The 17,073-nt window shown below is 48.2% G+C and overlaps 1 protein-coding gene across 5 annotated transcripts in view; it reads left to right on the top strand.

The window, feature by feature from the left end:
* Nucleotides 1-17,073, top strand: part of TRIM66 (tripartite motif containing 66) — a 54,819-nt gene that overhangs the window by 18,474 nt on the left and 19,272 nt on the right. For 3 of the 5 annotated variants that reach the window (XM_042957770.1, XM_042957771.1, XM_042957774.1), the window contains 8 exons: nucleotides 7,119-7,222; nucleotides 8,661-8,808; nucleotides 9,669-9,801; nucleotides 10,130-10,246; nucleotides 11,540-11,654; nucleotides 12,207-12,353; nucleotides 14,521-14,638; nucleotides 16,077-16,981. In XM_042957770.1, the coding sequence (XP_042813704.1) occupies nucleotides 7,119-7,222; nucleotides 8,661-8,808; nucleotides 9,669-9,801; nucleotides 10,130-10,246; nucleotides 11,540-11,654; nucleotides 12,207-12,353; nucleotides 14,521-14,638; nucleotides 16,077-16,981 (1,787 nt within the window). Of the gene's footprint in view, nucleotides 1-403; nucleotides 1,079-1,605; nucleotides 1,655-7,118; nucleotides 7,223-8,660; nucleotides 8,809-9,668; nucleotides 9,802-10,129; nucleotides 10,247-11,539; nucleotides 11,655-12,206; nucleotides 12,354-14,520; nucleotides 14,639-16,076; nucleotides 16,982-17,073 lie in introns of those variants that run through there. The other 2 variants (XM_042957772.1, XM_042957773.1) reach the window with 2 other exon arrangements.

Below are 17,073 nucleotides of genomic sequence, written 5' to 3'. Positions count from 1 at the left end.
GGTCCTTCAGGAGCTTACTCTCCTACCAGTCTTTCCAAGCTTATTCCCTGCCACTTCCCATCTGTGCTTTTAAAATTTTCCTGTGCTCTGTGTTTTTGCAATTATTTTGTGCTTGTAGTCTTGCCTCATCCTAATGTCTTTCCTCTAACTCGACCCTGCTTTTCCTTCCCTTTTTTCTCCCTGCTTGTGTTTGACTGTATCTCCCTGGGGGGGTTAGAGTTAGCTGCCAAGGGACACCTCCCAGGACCTTTATGCATCATAAATGTGTGTCTTCCCCTTCTGAAGTCCTAATCCTCCACTTGTGACGGACAATTGGTCACTATGGCAACTGACTGTGACGTCACAGGATAAGGACTTCAGGTGAAGTGGCAGGAGCAGGTGAGTGTGTAGGAGATAGATTTTAATGTCTGTCGAAGGCCTCCCCCCCACACCCTCCTTCAGTGCCGGGGGCATGGAGGGATATCTCGGGCTCCTGCTGATTTTTAAAAGGATGCGGTGAGAGTGTGTGCCTGGCATCTGCGTGCTGCAGCAGTGTGGGGCTGACAGAGTGTGTCAACTTGAGCTCTGGTTGTGCAGGCACCGCTGCTGCGTGAGCCTGTTATTCCATTCTGGATTGCTATTTTGATACCCAGATTGCATCATTCTTCCTACGTATAAACAGGGGGTCCCCAGGGCCCTGCAGCTACTCACTTCTCCACCAACACTGTTGTTGTGATGAGCTCTATTTAAATGAGCTGCCGGATCGGGGCAGATTCCAGCCATACATGAGCACTGTCATTTTGGGGAACATGGAGGGCTGAAGGATTTTTGGATCGAATCCTAAAAGGCTGAGAGTGATGGCCTCCCGAGCTGTGCAGAGGGCGACAGAGCTAGTTCCTGAAAGTTGAAAATCTCGTTTTCTTCCTTCTGAGCTTCTATTCCAAGGCACCCAGAGGATTAGGAAGGAGATGCAGCTAGGAAGAGAGTCGCCTCTTTGAGGTCTCCCTCTTGCTGTTCAGTTTGGGAAATTGCTGCAGAGCCTTCGAGATAAACAGGAACAGGAGGAGTCAACCAACCTTTTCTTGCAGGAGCATCTCAGGTGAGCTGGAGAAATGCAGCCCTGGCTGAGGATGTATCAGAGAAAGGAGAGGACCCAGGGTGTTCCCCTTCCCCTACCCAGTGCCCATTTCCCCAAGGGTTAGGCCCTGCAGCCCAGCTGGCTGCAGCACGCAGGGTGGGTGTTCCTGGGCACTTGGTAAACACTGTCCTCTGGGACCTGTGGTGGTCTCACCTGTCGCTCTTCTGACTTCTCTCCCAGGTGTTGCTCTAATCACAGGGCAACAGAGCCTCAGGTAAGCCTGCTGGCAGCCAGGAGCAGGAGCAGCAGTTACCTTAAGATTTGCCTTTCTAGCAGGGACTGGGCATCTTGGGAATGGGTGCAATGTATTTCTAGAGGGGGTTGCTGCTTTGAGTTATGGGCTGGAGGAAGGCTGCTGGGGCTTGTGTTGTGGGGGGCTTAGCTGATGCCTTGTACCCTGGGGCTCCCCTCGGGTGGGAGGGCAGGAGTGAGGATGGCCAACATGCCAGAGGATACTACCACAGAGTAGTTTTTCTCTCCTTGCCTAGTGATTGGCAGAGGCTTATGGAGTAGAATGTCTTACTTGTGGATACAGAGGTAGGTAATTAAGGACTGCCCAGTGGTTCAAGGCAGCACCTACATTTTACAAGGGCTCTGTGGTTTTCAGGTAAGTCCCTCCCTCTCTCTGGCCTCCATGTCACCATCTGTATGGTGAGGGAATTGGCTACTTGAACAGCGCAGAGCTAGGTCTGTCCAGCTTTGGTTCTACAGGTGAGAACTGGCAGGGGAGCATCAGGCTGCCTCAGAGGATGTCACTGCTCTGTTGGGAGTCCGAGCTTGGGCTCCAGCTGTAAAGTTCCTTGGAGCCCTGGACAAAAGCTGTAGAATGAAGGGCTTCTTAACCCTCGGTGAGTTTCTTGGCACCAGGCTCAGGCTTATGTGACGGGGGTTTTTGTGCCCCTACCTGGTGGGCTGAGCTGACCCAATGCTAGCTTTCTTGAGACCTCCCTGGGATATCTCTCCCACCATAACCCCCTGGTGCTCAGGTTGCCTTGGCCCTGCTGTTCACGTCTGAAGGGTGGACTACCCAGTCTTGACTCCTGTCCCTTGCTGCCTCACTCAGTCCGGAGCACAGCGCACCCTAGACCCCAGCAGCCATGCTTGTAGTGCCAAAGCTCAGGCAGCACCCTAAGTCTGCTTCTGGGTCCTTCAGTGGAGCTGGGAGTTGGGGGGGGCAGGAGGTGTCTTCCAGCTCACTGCTTGTCCCCAGGGTACCCACGTATCAGGACACCTGCTGTCTGGTGGGAATGTGCCCTTTTCTCTTCCTTGCCAGAGAGGAAATACATCACCTCCACGTTCAAAATGTTTCCTAACTTTGTGGAGCCTCTTTAAAACTGGCCGATCCTGCCTTCCTCAGCCGCATGGTGTGGGGAAAGAGCTATCAGACTTAGGCACAGGGGCAGGAGAGGCTCTCTCTAAGGTGCTGGTTCTCAAACATGGTTGTATGTTGTAATCACCTGGGGAATTTTAACAAATATTTATGCCTGGATTCCACCTCCTAAAACTCTGATTTAATTGATATGGAATGGACATCAGGATGTTTAAAGTGCCCCACAGGATTCAAATATGTAACAAAGTTCGAGAACCACTGGTTCTATAATATGAAACTGTCCCCAGATTTATTACCACGCAGAAAAACTCTTCCTCGCCTGCCTTTTCTCAAGGAGTCTATTTTATAAAACTTTAAACACAGATGGGGCTGGCTTTCCAGCTCTTTCCTTCTGGATTCCCATAATCCAAAGCTGGGTCCAGGTCATAATTAGAGTCTGATCATTATTATGGCATGTTTTACTTATAATAAAATTATCTAATTAAAATAAAATTACCTTGTTTACATTTGAATTAGAGAGATATAGCATAATGGAAAGGGGTGGATTTTAATTTTTTTAATGTTTGTTTATTTTTGAGAAAGGGAGACAGAGTGCAATCAGGGAGGGGCAGAGAGAGAGGGAGACATAAAATCTGAAGCAGGCTCCAGGCTCTGAGCTGTCAGCACAGAGCCAGATGCGGGGCTCAAACTCATGGACCGCGAGATCATGACCTGAGCCAAAGTTGGATGCTTTACTGACTGAGCCATCCAGGTGCTCTGGAAAGGGGTGGATTTTAGAGGCAGGGAGACTTGATTTCCAATCATGGCTCTGCTCCTGTTTCATATGATCTTTGCCAGATGACAACTTCTTAGAGCCTCAGTCTCCCCAGCTATGAAATGGGGATAATGTCTGCCTCTCAGAGGTGGTTTGATGATTAAATGAGATAACATGCATAAAGTGTCTCGTGCAGGGAGTGGTGGTAAAAGAATGATCCACCCCAGGGACGGGAGTGCTCATTCTTATGACAGGTGGACTGAACGCCTTCAGCTTTCAGAACTTCTCTCCCAGGCTCGTAGGTCCCCAGAAGAACCTCTGGGGCCTGTGACTTCTTCATTCGGGAGGCAGGAACCCCACTTCCTCTAGGGATGGTGGTGTGTGGCCTTTGGGCCCTGGCTCTGCATTGCTCAGAATTGATGTTTCTGTGTATGAAATAAAAGCTTAAGGCTTGAATAATCCTGATAGAAAAAAAGAAACATATCTAAATATTCTGTGCAATATGTGATTTAAATATGTATTGATGACTAAATATTAAACATTAAATGTTAAATATTATAAGCAGATGTTTGGTTATTTTGTATATACATCTGTAGCCCTAGGGGTTCATGTATTATAGTTGTCTAAAATAAAACTTTATTTTGGGATTCACACTGAAGAATGGGGAACCCCCTTGAAACAAAAGCTCAAGGTTAACACAGCTTGATGGGGGCTAGGGGCCTTCTGAAGGAAGGTAAGAATTTCTGGACAAAGATGTCATGACCCAAAGAGAGCACATGTCCTCTGTGTCCACTCTGGGCCCCACAGCCTCCCTGGGGCCTGCTTGTACCAATGCCGTGGTGGTATTCCATCTCTGCTGTCTGCCACGGCAGCCCCTTGTCAGATGGGATGACTTTTAGATGTAGGCCTCCCCTAAGCCATAAGCCTGTCCCCTGACTTGCTGACAAAGACGATCAGCAGGTCACTGTTTGGCTATCTGTCCCATCCAGTCTTGCCCAGGGGAATATTTCTGGAGCTTGGGTACATTAGGCAGAGGAAGCGGGTTGGATAACCCACACTTCCCTGCTGTTCCTGTTCCCCTCATATTAAGGATGTAGACAATAAGGTTCAGGGGAAAGAGGTCACTTACCTAAGGTTACACAGATAGTGCCAGCCCTAGATCTGGAACCCACATCTCCCAATTCACAGTCTTTCACAGCTCTAGATCAGACCTGATTCCTTTATCATCCTGGCTGGCTTTTTTCTCATCACCCTGAAAACCTCCAGATGGCTTCTTACTACTTTCAGTGGCTGTGAGTGCAAGGAATGCGCATGGGATACCCAAACCCCAAAGAAATATAATTGTCCAATCTGCTAAAAATTATGCAATATCTTTTAGTGCCAATTGTGGATTATTTTTGTATGCAGACATATGAACAGATAGTTAAAATGCAATGTGATATTTGTCATACTAGAAGGATGTTCAGGGTGCTGTGCGAACCCAGAAGAGGGAATAATTAACTCATCCTGAGGGAAATCAACCCTGCTTCTTAAAGGCAGAACATTTGAACAGGTTTGAAAGGATGAATAGGAGTTTATTTGAAAAGGAGGGGAGCAAGAAAGAGTATTTCAGGGAGAGGGAACAGCACTCTCATAAACAGAGTTTTGACAATCTGAAGACAGCAGAGATATTTGCCCCAGCAACGACACAGGGTGTGAGGCAGGTGAAGCTGAAGATAAGATTAGAGTGAAGTAAGGCCATCTTGAGCACCAAGATGAGGATTTCGGCATTTATGGCCAGGGGCAGTAGAGGATGTGCTATGAGGCCTTGTCTGATCTATTCAGTTGTTTCTCCCTTTTTTCCTTGATGCTAATGAGATTAATGTTTGGGCATCTGTTACCAGGGGGTTAGAAGCCTTGTGGAAATTATTTTCAACATTTAGAGCAGTGTTTCTGACCTGCGGGTAGATAAGGGGAGTCTCTTCAGGGTGAGCCAAATGGGAGAGAGGGACAGTCACCCAATTCCCCTGGATGATGACACCTATGAAGAGCATTCTTTGCCTCTGGCCCCTGTTCCTGACAGGCAGGAGAATGTCTTAGGAATTGCAGATCCATGGCTCTGTGAGGGGTGTGTGTGTGTGGGGGGGGGGGTGTCTCTTCAGTGGGGGGAAGGGGAGGACAAGTATTGAATTATTACTTTGCATGATTTGGTGGATTTTGGTTTTTCCAGGATAGATCAGTTAGCTTTTGCTCCATTATAAGACACTCAAGACTTAGTAGTTTAAAAATACTGATTGTATAGGTCAGCAGTTTGGGCTGGGACTCTCTGGCTGGTTCTTTGGGGCTTGGCTGGGCTTGGCTAGGCTCAGCTGTGCTCACTCCTTTGTCTGTATTCAGCCAGTGAGTCATTTGGGACTAACTGGTTTATGACGGCTTCAAGTGAGCACTAGAGAGAACCAAGGCCTCTGTCTGCGTAGTCTTTCATCCAGCAATCTAACCTGGGGTTGTTCAGGTGGAAGTCTTAGAGTTCTGAGGGCAGAGCTAAATCATACAAAGCCACTCGAGGCCTAGGCTTAGAACTGGTTCAGCATCACTTTTGTGGCTTTCTTTTGGCCAGAGCACATGATGAAGGTGGCCTAGCTTCAAAGGGTGGAGAATAGACTCCATGCTAGAGCATGGATGCAGGGGGGTTGTGGGGGTGGGGGGAGAATTTATGGTTATTTTTTCACTCTACCTCTCAGACTATCTGACTTCCATCACTTGGGAGAGTTGATAATTGAGGTCATTGCCTTGCCATAAATGGGATATGAGAAATGTTTTGATTTCAAAGTCAACGTTTGTGGAGGATCAGGTGCTTTCTCAAGTATTATTTAATTTAAACCTTGCAACTCTTATTTTCCCTTCCTATTTCACACGTGAAGAAACAGGACCCCTGAGGAGCTAAGTGAGATTAAGTGACTTGCCCAACCAAGGTCACTGGGTGGTAAACCTTGTGTTTAGACGTAAGTTTGTCTAACTGCAGGTCTAGAGCAACTGCCATTGTATCATTTCGATGATATGAGGCAGAAAATACTATGGTGGTACCGCTGCATTCTCTGTCATAGCCACCCCTTTCCAGGTGGCCCTCATGCCTGGGCACAGGCACCTGGCCCTCCCCAGGAGCCCCATTTCCTTGCACCCAGTGAGCTTCCTGCTCTTGAGGTGGGCCCAAAGAGCACTCTAGTCTCCAGGGTGGCAGTCTATGTTGCTTATGTATTTCGGGAACCCCGTATACTGAGGAAAGTGTTGGAGATGTTTACATTTCCCTGGGGAGAGGGGATAGGGCAAAATGTTCGTGTACCCAGGTGAAACATACGTCTGTGTAGGGCGTGCAATATGGACTAGGTGGGGAAGGCCCCACAAAATCTCTGTGAGCCCCATGGGCAGACTGATTGGTATTGGCAGTAAGAAGAGAAAAATATCTGCTAGATGAGCAGACAGGGAGGCCTTGCTTTCTGTGGGAAGAGCTTTCTAGAAGCTCTGGCTTTGAGATCTTTATAGTAGTTCTGCTCTGTGGTAACCTTAGTGGCTGGATCTGTGTCCTGGGATAAACTGACCCCCTGGAGCTTAGCCAATAATGGGAGGTTGGGTCTCAGAGCTGGGAAATGAGGAGTGGGAGCAGCAGGAAGGCACCCAGTTATCAGAAGCAGAACAGGTAGCATGGCTTGTGAGGAAGTCAGGAAGGTGGATGTGAGGAGGTCTGTAGGGCTGGCCCCTAAAGGAGTGGTCATGTCCAGAGTACCTAGATGGTAAGTGCAGACTATGACATCAAACACAGGTCATTTTGGCGCGAGGGGTTTTGACACATGCCTTGGTGTTGTGTAGTAGAAAGCCTGTGTCTAGGCCTTATGTATAATCTGCCATGTTGCCCTGACTCTGCTTTTTTGCCCCCTTCCCAGAGCTCATCTCCTGTCCTGGGTGTAAGCAAGTGGACCTCACCAGGGATGTAACTGAGCGTTTTTTTCTGCAGTGCTTTTCTACTGGGCAATCCAAGATGGCCAGGGTAAGTCAGGACAAGAAAAAAACTGATCCTTTTCAGAAATCTGTGGGGCCCCTGTCCGTATGTTCATCTATTCACCCATCACTTCATCTGACTTGTTACCCCTCCATCAATTTGCCTAATCTTCCTCCCTCCCTTCCTTCCTTCCATCCATCCATCCGTCCATCCATCCATCCATCCATCCATCCCTCCATCTAAAGAGAATTAAAATATTTGAGTTGGGGGAAGTAAAATGGGGCTATTTTTCTCTCTCTTACAGCTCTGACTGAAAAATATTAGTACTGATCTTTTATTTCCTTTTTTCTTCCCCTCAGTTGAAACTTATACACCAGCTAAATGGGTTAATCAATCTTGCCTATATTTAGCAACTAATACCTCTTTTTCTGAGTTTCTGCAGTTTTACATCACTGCAGTACTGCCTGGCACCTACTGTTCCTTTCTCCTCTGGGGTATTCCTGGCACTACATTTTCTTCATTTGCCAGTGTACTTACTTGATCCTGTATTGAATTTTTAGTGAATGTCTGACATGTGCCAGGCCCTGTGCTGGGTGCTAGGGAGACAAACATCCATGTTCTCTACTCTCAAGGAATTCATAGTTTAATGAGTAGCACTTGTATTTCTCTTCTTTTTTTCCCCCCTTCCCCCTGTGGGTTTGTCAGAGGGCAGTATGAGTACAAAGCTGTCAGAATACATATTATTTTGATGGCCTATATTATCCAGGCACAGACAGGCTACTTTTTTACAAATCTTTTTTACACATGTTTTTACATTACCCTGCCAGATATTTGCTGACCAAATCAATGAACCTTTGGGCTAGGAGAGGACTAGGTTCTCTTGGGTCCAGCAAGCCCCAGTTGTGGAAACACAGCTCTGAGAGTTGGTCTGTATTTGTTCTTTCTTGGCTGTATATGATCGATTGTCTTTCTGTGTACTCCCACATCTGTGGCTTCTCCCTTTTTGCAGGCATGCTGAACTTCCCCGCTTTTGCCTGTATTCTCCCATTTTACTCCCCTGCATGCTTGGGAAACTTCTACCTGTCATTCCATATCCAATCAGAAGTCACTTCCTCATGAAATATTTCCTGGCAACTCCTAGACTGAGCTCCCGGAAACCTCCCTGTGCTTCTTTAACACTGGCTGTGTGCTTTTTTCACAGCATCATCCATTAACCGTCTGCCATGCCCTGCAGGCTATGTCGCCTGGGAAGTAGATCTTTGCCTTCTCCTCATCTTCAGCTTGAGACTTGGGGGAATAGTCCCTGTGGCCACTATTCTTTTAGTCACAAAGGATGATTTCCTTCACAAGCCACCACTGTCACTCCTAGGTGGCTTTCCAAAACTGACTGCCCTATCAGTAGAATAGCCCTACAGGCCCCCAGTCCCTCATGGAGGCAGGCCCAATTGAGGATGCTGTCAGTAACTCCAGACCTCTCTGCTTCCAGAACTGCTCTGAGTGCAAGGAGAAGAGGGCAGCACACATCCTCTGCACCTACTGCAACCGCTGGCTGTGCAGCTCCTGCACAGAGGAGCACCGGCACGGCCCAGCCCCCGGGGGCCCGCTCTTTCCCCGGGCCCAGAAGGGCCCGCCAGGTATCTCTCCCTGCTTCCCCCACTGGCTCACGTGCCCTTAAGCAGTTCTGGCCCCTAAAACCTCTGGAGAGTGGCTCTCTGACCTTGTCTCCCTACTGGGGTGAAGGTAAAGGTGGTCTTAGAGCCTTTCCCAAAAGAAAAATATCTCCTCCAGAGTCACAGCCACAGTGCAAGTTCATGGCTAGGCTCTCCTTTGTTGGGGGTGGGAGGGGTGAGTGTGGGTGAGACGTGCAGGGAAGAGTAGTCTTGAATTATTGTGAGCGCTAGCCGAGTTCCCTACTTTCATCTCTAAGTAGAACAATCATGCCTCACTTCTATTTAGTTACTTGCATAATTAAACAGCCTGGATCAGGGCTTGTCCATTGGTCCATTCATTGCCACTTGTTTTCAATGACAGTCTCCTTGACAGTATTTGCCCAAGGTCCTTGAACTGTAGGAAGGGTTTTACCTTAGTTACACCCACATGAACCAGAGTTAATGGTCTGTGACCTGGCCTATAGCCCCTGCAGCAGCACCCTGGTTAATGAAGAGCTTTAGGTTGAATTTTAGAGGATCCACAGAAGGTCCATGTGCTGCAGTAGCAGGCCCCTTCCTCAGCCTCTGGCAGGTGGTGAGATACCTGGGGCTGGATGGTGTGTGATTTCTGGACAGCTGGGCAAATCCAGCTGGGCTAAGCTCACATTCTTCCTTGTGCTCCTGGAACCTCACTGGCCCAGAGAGAGGCCTCTCCTGTCTTCACCACCTTTCCTCCAGGTTCTGTGTCTCCCCTGTGTCCATTGAGGGCTGAGGGCTGCTCAGTGGAGCTTAACTGAGAGTCTTCCTGAGCAAGAGAAGTCCACTCTCTCTGTCTTCTCTGGCAGGAGTGACTGGTGGTGCTGGGGACTTCGCCTTGTACTGTCCTCTACACACACAAGAAGTGCTCAAGCTATTCTGTGAGACTTGTGATGTTCTAACATGCCATAGCTGCCTCATGGTGGAACACAAAGAACATAGGTAGGGATGGCTGGCTGCTCAAAGGGGGCCTGGGAGGGTTCTGGACTCTGCTTTGCTGGTGCTGGCCTCCCAATGCATCAAAATCCTCTCTCTGCCTACACCAATCTGGAGCCCTGAGGCTGGAGTTTTTCTCTGCTCTTGCCGTGGGGCTTCTCTGGAGAAGACCTGAAGGGTTAAGACTCTGCACTATATCTGACTTTCCCTAGATGTAATAATCCCAACTTCCATGGGCCTGGCTGAGACAATACATGGTGGGGGTTCTTGCTTGACTGGCATGCTCAGAAGAATACTCGGATCTCCTCAGCTTTTTCTCTGCCTCCTTCTTTAGGTGTAGACATCTTGAAGAAGTTTTGCAAAACCAGAGGATGCTTCTGGAAAGTGTGACTACACAGGTGGCTCATAAGAAATCTAATCTACAGACCTCTGCAAAGCAAATTGAGGACAGGTAACACAGACTAGCCCCTTGCCAATTCTGGAAATGCTCTGTTTCTTGACATCCTGGATGTTGATATCAGGCTATCAGATGTAGTGCTTATGAAGAATACATTAGGTTAAACAGATGTGGGCATGTGTCCCAGAAGGCATATGTCCTGGAACTTAGAGGTCTCAGGGCCAGTGAAAGGGCTTTGGGCCATCACTTGGTAAATGGGACCAAGCTAGGTCAGGGTGATCCGTGTGAGTTTGAGCCTAGGCACATGCCTCCTGAATGTGGCCCATGACAGACATAGCCAGGGTAGGTACTTGAGAGTGAGGGCACGAAGCAGATTCTGGGTTTATCATGAGGGTGCAGTAACTCAGTGGAAATCTACCCTTTATCATCCCTTTCCCAGTGTCTTCCATATACATCTACAAATGATATAGAACCATTAATATTTAATGTAGGAAGAGGAATTAGTAGACACTAAGAGCTCATCATGTGGCAGGCACTGGGTTGGACATCATACATGCATTATTTTGTTCAATTCTTACAATTCTTAGAGTTGGATTAGCTCCATTGTACTAATGAGAAGACTGAGGTTCAGAGAGGTTAGGTGACTTGTCTGAGATCACACAGCTAGTCAGTGAGCTGGATTTGGAAGCTAGGTATGTGTGACTCCAAAGCCCGTGTTTTTTTTTTTAAAAACAACTTTATTGAGCTATAGTTTATATACCATAAAATTGTTCTTTTAAAATGTACAATTCAGTGGTTTTCAGTATATTCCAAGTTGTGTAAATCATTGTTACCATCTACTTTTAGAACATTTTATCACTCCCCAAAGAAACCCAGTACACATTATTAGTAGTTACTCTCCATTCCCCCCAACATCCCTAGCCCTTGGCAACCACTAGTCTTCTTTCTGTCCTTGCCCATGCTCTTTTTACTGCATGGCATTGTTTAGTGGAGCATCCACCTTTTGAAGACAACAGATTACACGATGTCATACTCATACTCACTCTTTCTGTCCTGTCTCCATTGCTGTGTAACTAGTGAGCTGCTGGGTTGACCTGAGTGTGGACCTGATATTTACCTAGAGAAAACCTGGTTGAACTTTGGGCCATTGGCCCACTTAGATCAAGTGGGCTGCGTGTGCAAAGGGTAGGGTGGTGGAGGAGGGTTCTTATTTCTTTATATTTGGTGCCTGCTGGGCCCTGATCTACATAGGCAGCCTCTAAGTTGTTGGCTGTTTTGTTTGTTATCTCTAGGTCATCATGGGCCTGGAGGAGGGGCTCATCATGCTATGTCCCATTCTATTTATAGGATTTTTGAAGTGAAGCATCAACACAGGAAGGTGGAAAACCAGATCAAAATGGCCAAGATGGTTTTGATGAATGAGCTGAACAAACAGGCCAATGGGCTCATAGAGGAGTTGGAGGTATATGTGGACAGATGGATCAGATGGCTGGGTTGGCGATCTCCTTGGGTCAGAAACCAGGCACATATCAAGCTAGTCCCAGGGCTTAGAGCCCCCTTGGCTGGAATTCAGATATGCAGTTTCCATAGCTTTCTGCTGTTCTCTATGTCTTAAAATGTCCAGTCTAATTTGGGGAGGATGGCTCATTAGGGGCTGGAAAATCAGTTCAAACTCCCATCAATGCTATAAGGCTTTAAGTCATCTGCCTTCCTGGTCTATACACGCTTATCGCCTTGGAAGAGAGGATCATGAAACAAGTTATGCCCAAGAGATGTAGGCATTTGTTCATGTCCTCGTTCATTTATCACCCATTTCATATTTGCACTATAAAATCCACCCACCTTCCTCCCTCCCTTCCTGTGCCCCTCTGTCCTACTGTTGTCCTCTCAGGGGCACAGTCTCATCTGACCCTGTCAGGGTCACACCGATCCACAGGCCACCAGACTCCCCAAACAGGGGGACTGAAGTCCAAGAACAGGATCAGGGACTCTGTCTTTGTCCATACATATGCAGGGCATTACTAATGAGAGAAAGCGGAAGCTGGAGCAACAGCTACAGAGCATCATGGTTCTCAACCGCCAGTTTGAACATGTGCAGAACTTCATCAATTGGGCTGTCTGCAGCAAAACCAGTGTCCCTTTCCTGTTCAGCAAAGAGCTGGTAAGAGCTCCAACTCATCAATCACTGCCTTTGGGCTAGTAAGTGAATAAGCATCTTTTTACCAAACCCCACAGTGCCAAGGTGCTAAAATGGTCTTGCTTTCCTCCAGACAACTCAGGTGGGAAATTCTGGAGTCCTGTGTTAGGTCATGGATTGAGACATGAGCCCGGACACCAGCAGTGTTCTGGGCATCCCATAGACAATTGTTTGGGTTTAAATGGGGACTAAGACGAAAGGAGCATCGAGGATGATACTGAGGTATTGGGCTTGTGAGGATGGTGAAGACCAGAAGAAGGAGAAAGAATTTTGAAAGAAGTTGGTGGGGTTTATATTTGTATATGTTGAATCTAAGGTGCCTGCAGGGCATCTCAAAGATGTCCAAAATCTGTTTTGCTTGACGGGTCTGGAAGTCAGAAGAAAAATCAGGGTTGGGGCTAGAGATGTAGGAGTAACTGGGATCTTGGTGGTATCACCTCGGAAGAGTGTGTGAAGGAAGAGGACAAGAAATCTGGAACCCAGGGCAATACTATCATTTTCAGCATAGACAAAGGAAGAAGAGTAAAGGACGGTGAGAAGAAATAGTCATAGATGGCATGAAAAATAGGAGGGTGTGGTGCACATAAATGAACAGTTTCACATTTCAAGTCGTCCACATTATTGTCGCTACCTAGGTGAAAGAGGAGTAGTGAAGAGAAGCCTTGAGATTTGGGAATCAGGAGGTCCCTGGTGATCTTCTGAAAGAAATTCCAGCAAAACGGGAGGGTGAAAAGCTAGACTGAGGGGCCTTAGGGGAGGTGGGGAGGAATTAGAAACAAGTGAAAAGAGGGAAAATAAGGTAGCTTGAGAGGGGGATGGGTTTGGAGGATTGATTTTTTTTTTTTTAAATGTGGAAGGCATTTGTGCAAGTTTCTTTGGGAGAAGAGGTTGATGATTGAGAAAGGAGATGTGTGGTGGAGTGAGCATCCTGAGAAGGCAGGAAGAAATAGGACCTAGAGTGAACCAGTGGACCCTAAATGGAAGGGGCACCCCTCTGAGAAGGAAGAACAGGAAGGTCTCAGTATACTGTAGTTAAGGTTGGAGGTACATATGGTACCAGTTTGGGGAAGTTTGTCTTTTGTGTCTCTTGTCCTTTCTGAAGTAGGGGGTGATAATAGGAGAATTAGGCACTGGGTAAGTAGAATTGAGGAGAGAAGTGTGGACTTTAGATGGTCATCGAGGACAGTGGAAGAGGAAGCCAACAAGAAAAGAAGTGATAAGAAAAAGGACTATAGGGTGCCCCCGAGGTTAGTGATCACTGAAGTGGCCCCAGATAACATGGCTTTGGGATGTCTGAATCGACGTAAGGCTAATAGACTGTGGTGATGCAGAGGGAGTTAAGCGCTAGTGATACTGTTACTGAAAATGATGGGAAGCTGGAATGGCCCTAGGGACCAATGGCACAGGGCTTGGGGAGTTCGGTAAGGTTGAGGAGCAAGCATGCTCAGAAAGAGTGAGAGCTAGTTAAAGCAGGGGCCAGTTGCTAGAGATGAAGGTCTCTAGAAGATGAAAAGGTCTGGGTGAGGTGGCTGACCTGAAAAGAGGGGTGAAGGTGATTGACACGAAAGAGAGGAAGGAAGAGGCCAAGACACTGACTGAGGCATTGGTTAACTAGATAATGGCAAGGGTGAGTTGGACGCTTGCCAAAATCCTGGATAAATGGAAAAGTTCATGATAGGGGATATAGATGGAAGGGATGAGGGAGGAAGAGGGCAGTTGTTAGGATGGGGTGTTACATATGGATGGAAGGACAGCAGTGGGAGCTCAGAGAATGTCTGCCTTTGTAGGCTTTCAAATCAAGGTTATGGAAGAATGAATGCAACTCTTGAGAGGGCTGCCAGGCAGGTGATGTCTGAGGGAGAATTATAGACCATTCAAGGCCTGAAAGATAAAAGTATAGGGGATCAGGAAACCTGGATAAGAGGAAGGGGATGAGCTGGTAGGGGCAGGGAGGGGACAAGGTCAGGGGAAGGGATGTGAAGATACCAACGTGCAAGGAAATGAGCGTATGGGGGACCTGAGGCTAAAGACCTATGGCTTTGAGCCCTTCACCCTGTCAAAGAGTGAGGGAGAGGGAGTTGTCATTCAGGTGCAAGATGCCCAAAGAGATGACCTTTGGCTCTGTTGTCAGATTGTGTTTCAGATGCAGCGATTGCTGGAGACAAACTGTAACACAGATCCTGGCTCCCCTTGGAGTATCAGATTCACCTGGGAGCCTAACTTCTGGACCAAGCAACTGGCTTCCCTTGGTGAGTCAGGGCCCACCCTGTGGGCTTTTACATAATTGCTAACAATGAATAGAGAGCATCTTCTTAGCTTACTGGGTAGGTTAGCCTAATGCCAAGAGAAGGCACTCCCTGAGACTGCCAGTGGTCATGGAGTCACTCAGCAGACCATTTTGTGTGTGCGGGAGTGAGGTGGGGTTGAGGAGGGGGACAACTTAAATAGCAATGGCAATGCAGGACTTTTGTAACAGGACCAGTTGAAATCTGAGGTTTCCATTCTGCATGAATGTCCCTGTTACCTTGGTTTCATTGCTAGAGGAAACAAGACAGTGGCTCTGCTCTTCAGACTGCTGTATGACAGTTCAGGTGAACCTCTGTCTCTGTGGCCATACAAGGGTATTTGTGTGCGTAGGCACAAAATGGGTATCAGCAACAAGGTGAGGGAAGGAGGGAAGGAGAGGGGTAGTGTCCACACACCTCCTTTGGAGTCAAGATGGAAACAGATAATCCATGGCCCTCCCTGCTGCAGTGATTTTCTGGCATTGAGTCTTTAGACAGAATGTAGACAACCTGAGGTTGTACCTGTGTTGATGGCCCAATGGTAGGTTTGTTAAGCTAACGGCCAACTGCTGCCTTCATCTGGGTTGTTAACCTCTATGGAAGGTTTTTGAACTTGACAGAGAGAAGCATAATATTTAGATTTATTCTTTGCTTCCCTCTCCACTTTGATTTAATTCAGCAGACCTTTGGCAGGCCCTTGCTGTGGGCCAGCACCCCATGCTGGGTGCTGAGGGATCAGAGATGAATAGAACACACCTCTGGCTCTCACGTTGTTGGGTCTTCCCTAAGCAAGCCTCATCAAAACAATGAGGCGAGGAAGCCACGAGATTGAGCTAGGCATATATACTGTCTACTAATACACGAAGCCTTGGGACCTCGGGACAGTGCTTGTGTTTGCTACTGACCTGGTGTTGGAGCTCTCCGACTCTGTCCATCCTACTTGCCCAAAACACAGCCTCCCAGACCTATATTTGGAGACTTATTCATTTGTCCCAGGGTCAGTTCTCTCTCCTTTGCTACTCTCCAGCATACTACCTCCCCATCCCCAATGTTGACTTTTTTTTTTTTTTTTTTTTTTTTGGTCTGAGCCTGTGTTAAAAAGGAGTGGGTGCTATTTGAAGGAGTCCATGGTTTCTGTAGCGGGATACAAACAGAGTGAGGACTGAGCATCTGGTAAAAGCTGAGCTAATGTCTCAAATGTCCCTGGCCCCTAAAGGTCCATATTGGTTCCATTGCTGACAGCATTCTAGACCAAATCTTAGAGTTCAGGGGTTGAATTTTCTAATCTCTGCACCTGGTACAGGTCCACTGACTGATGTCCTTTGGTCCCGGGAGCAGGAAGTGGCAAGCAGGGAACAACTGCAGATTCCCTTTGGAAACATTCTCTATTCTGAATTTTCAGGCTGTATAACTACTGAAGGTGGACAGCTGTCCCGGGCAGAGACTCCTGCTTATGGAGGCTTACAGGGACCGCCATCCTTTTATCAAAGCCATCAGTCCCCAGTGGCACAGCAAGAGACTCTCAGCCACCCCTCACATAAGTTCCAGTCTCCAGCACTGTGTTCCCCATCTGTGTGCTGCTCCCACTGCTCCCCAGTCTCGCCCTCCCTCAAAGGTCAGGTCCCCCCACCTGGCATACACTCAGCTCACAGCTTCAGGCAACCCTCTGAGATGGCATCCCAACAACTGGGGTCTCTGCAGTGCCCTGCCCTGCTGCCCAGGGAGAAAGAGCTGGCTTGTAATCCTCAGCCACCAAAACTGATGCAGCCCTGGCTGGAAACGCAGTCCCCTGTGGAGCAGGAGAACTCGTCTCAGCGGCCGGGGCAGCAGCTGACTTCCCAGCCAGTGTGCATCGTGCCCCCGCAGGATGTTCAGCAAGGAGCCCATGCCCAGCCCCCCTTACAGACCCCCTCCATCCAAGTCCAGTTTGGCCACCACCAGAAGCTGAAGCTCAGCCACTTTCAGCAGCAGCCACAGCAGCAGCTGCCACCTCTGCCACCTCCGCCGCCCCCACCCCAGCAGGCACCGCCGCCACCTCTACCTCCATCCCAGCACCTGGCTTCTAGTCAGCATGGAAGCCCACCTGGGCCTGCCTGCTCCCAGAACATGGATATAATGCACCACAAATTTGAGCTGGAGGAGATGCAGAAGGACCTGGAGCTTCTCCTTCAGGCTCAGCAGCCCAGCCTGCAGCTGAATCAGACCAAATCTCCTCAGCACCTTCAGCAAACCATTGTGGGGCAGATCAACTACATTGTGAGGCAGCCAGCACCCATCCAGTCCCAGAGCCAGGAGGATGCCGTGCAGGTGAGCCTCAGGGTGGCTTGGGACACATGTCCTCCCTGTCCTGGGATCGCTCGGCAAACACAGCCTCCCCAGTCACAGGAACACACATTCTT

This window comes from Panthera tigris, chromosome D1 (assembly GCF_018350195.1).
Source record: "Panthera tigris isolate Pti1 chromosome D1, P.tigris_Pti1_mat1.1, whole genome shotgun sequence".
Lineage (NCBI taxonomy): Eukaryota > Metazoa > Chordata > Mammalia > Carnivora > Felidae > Panthera > Panthera tigris.
This window is presented reverse-complemented; position numbering and strand designations above follow the sequence as displayed.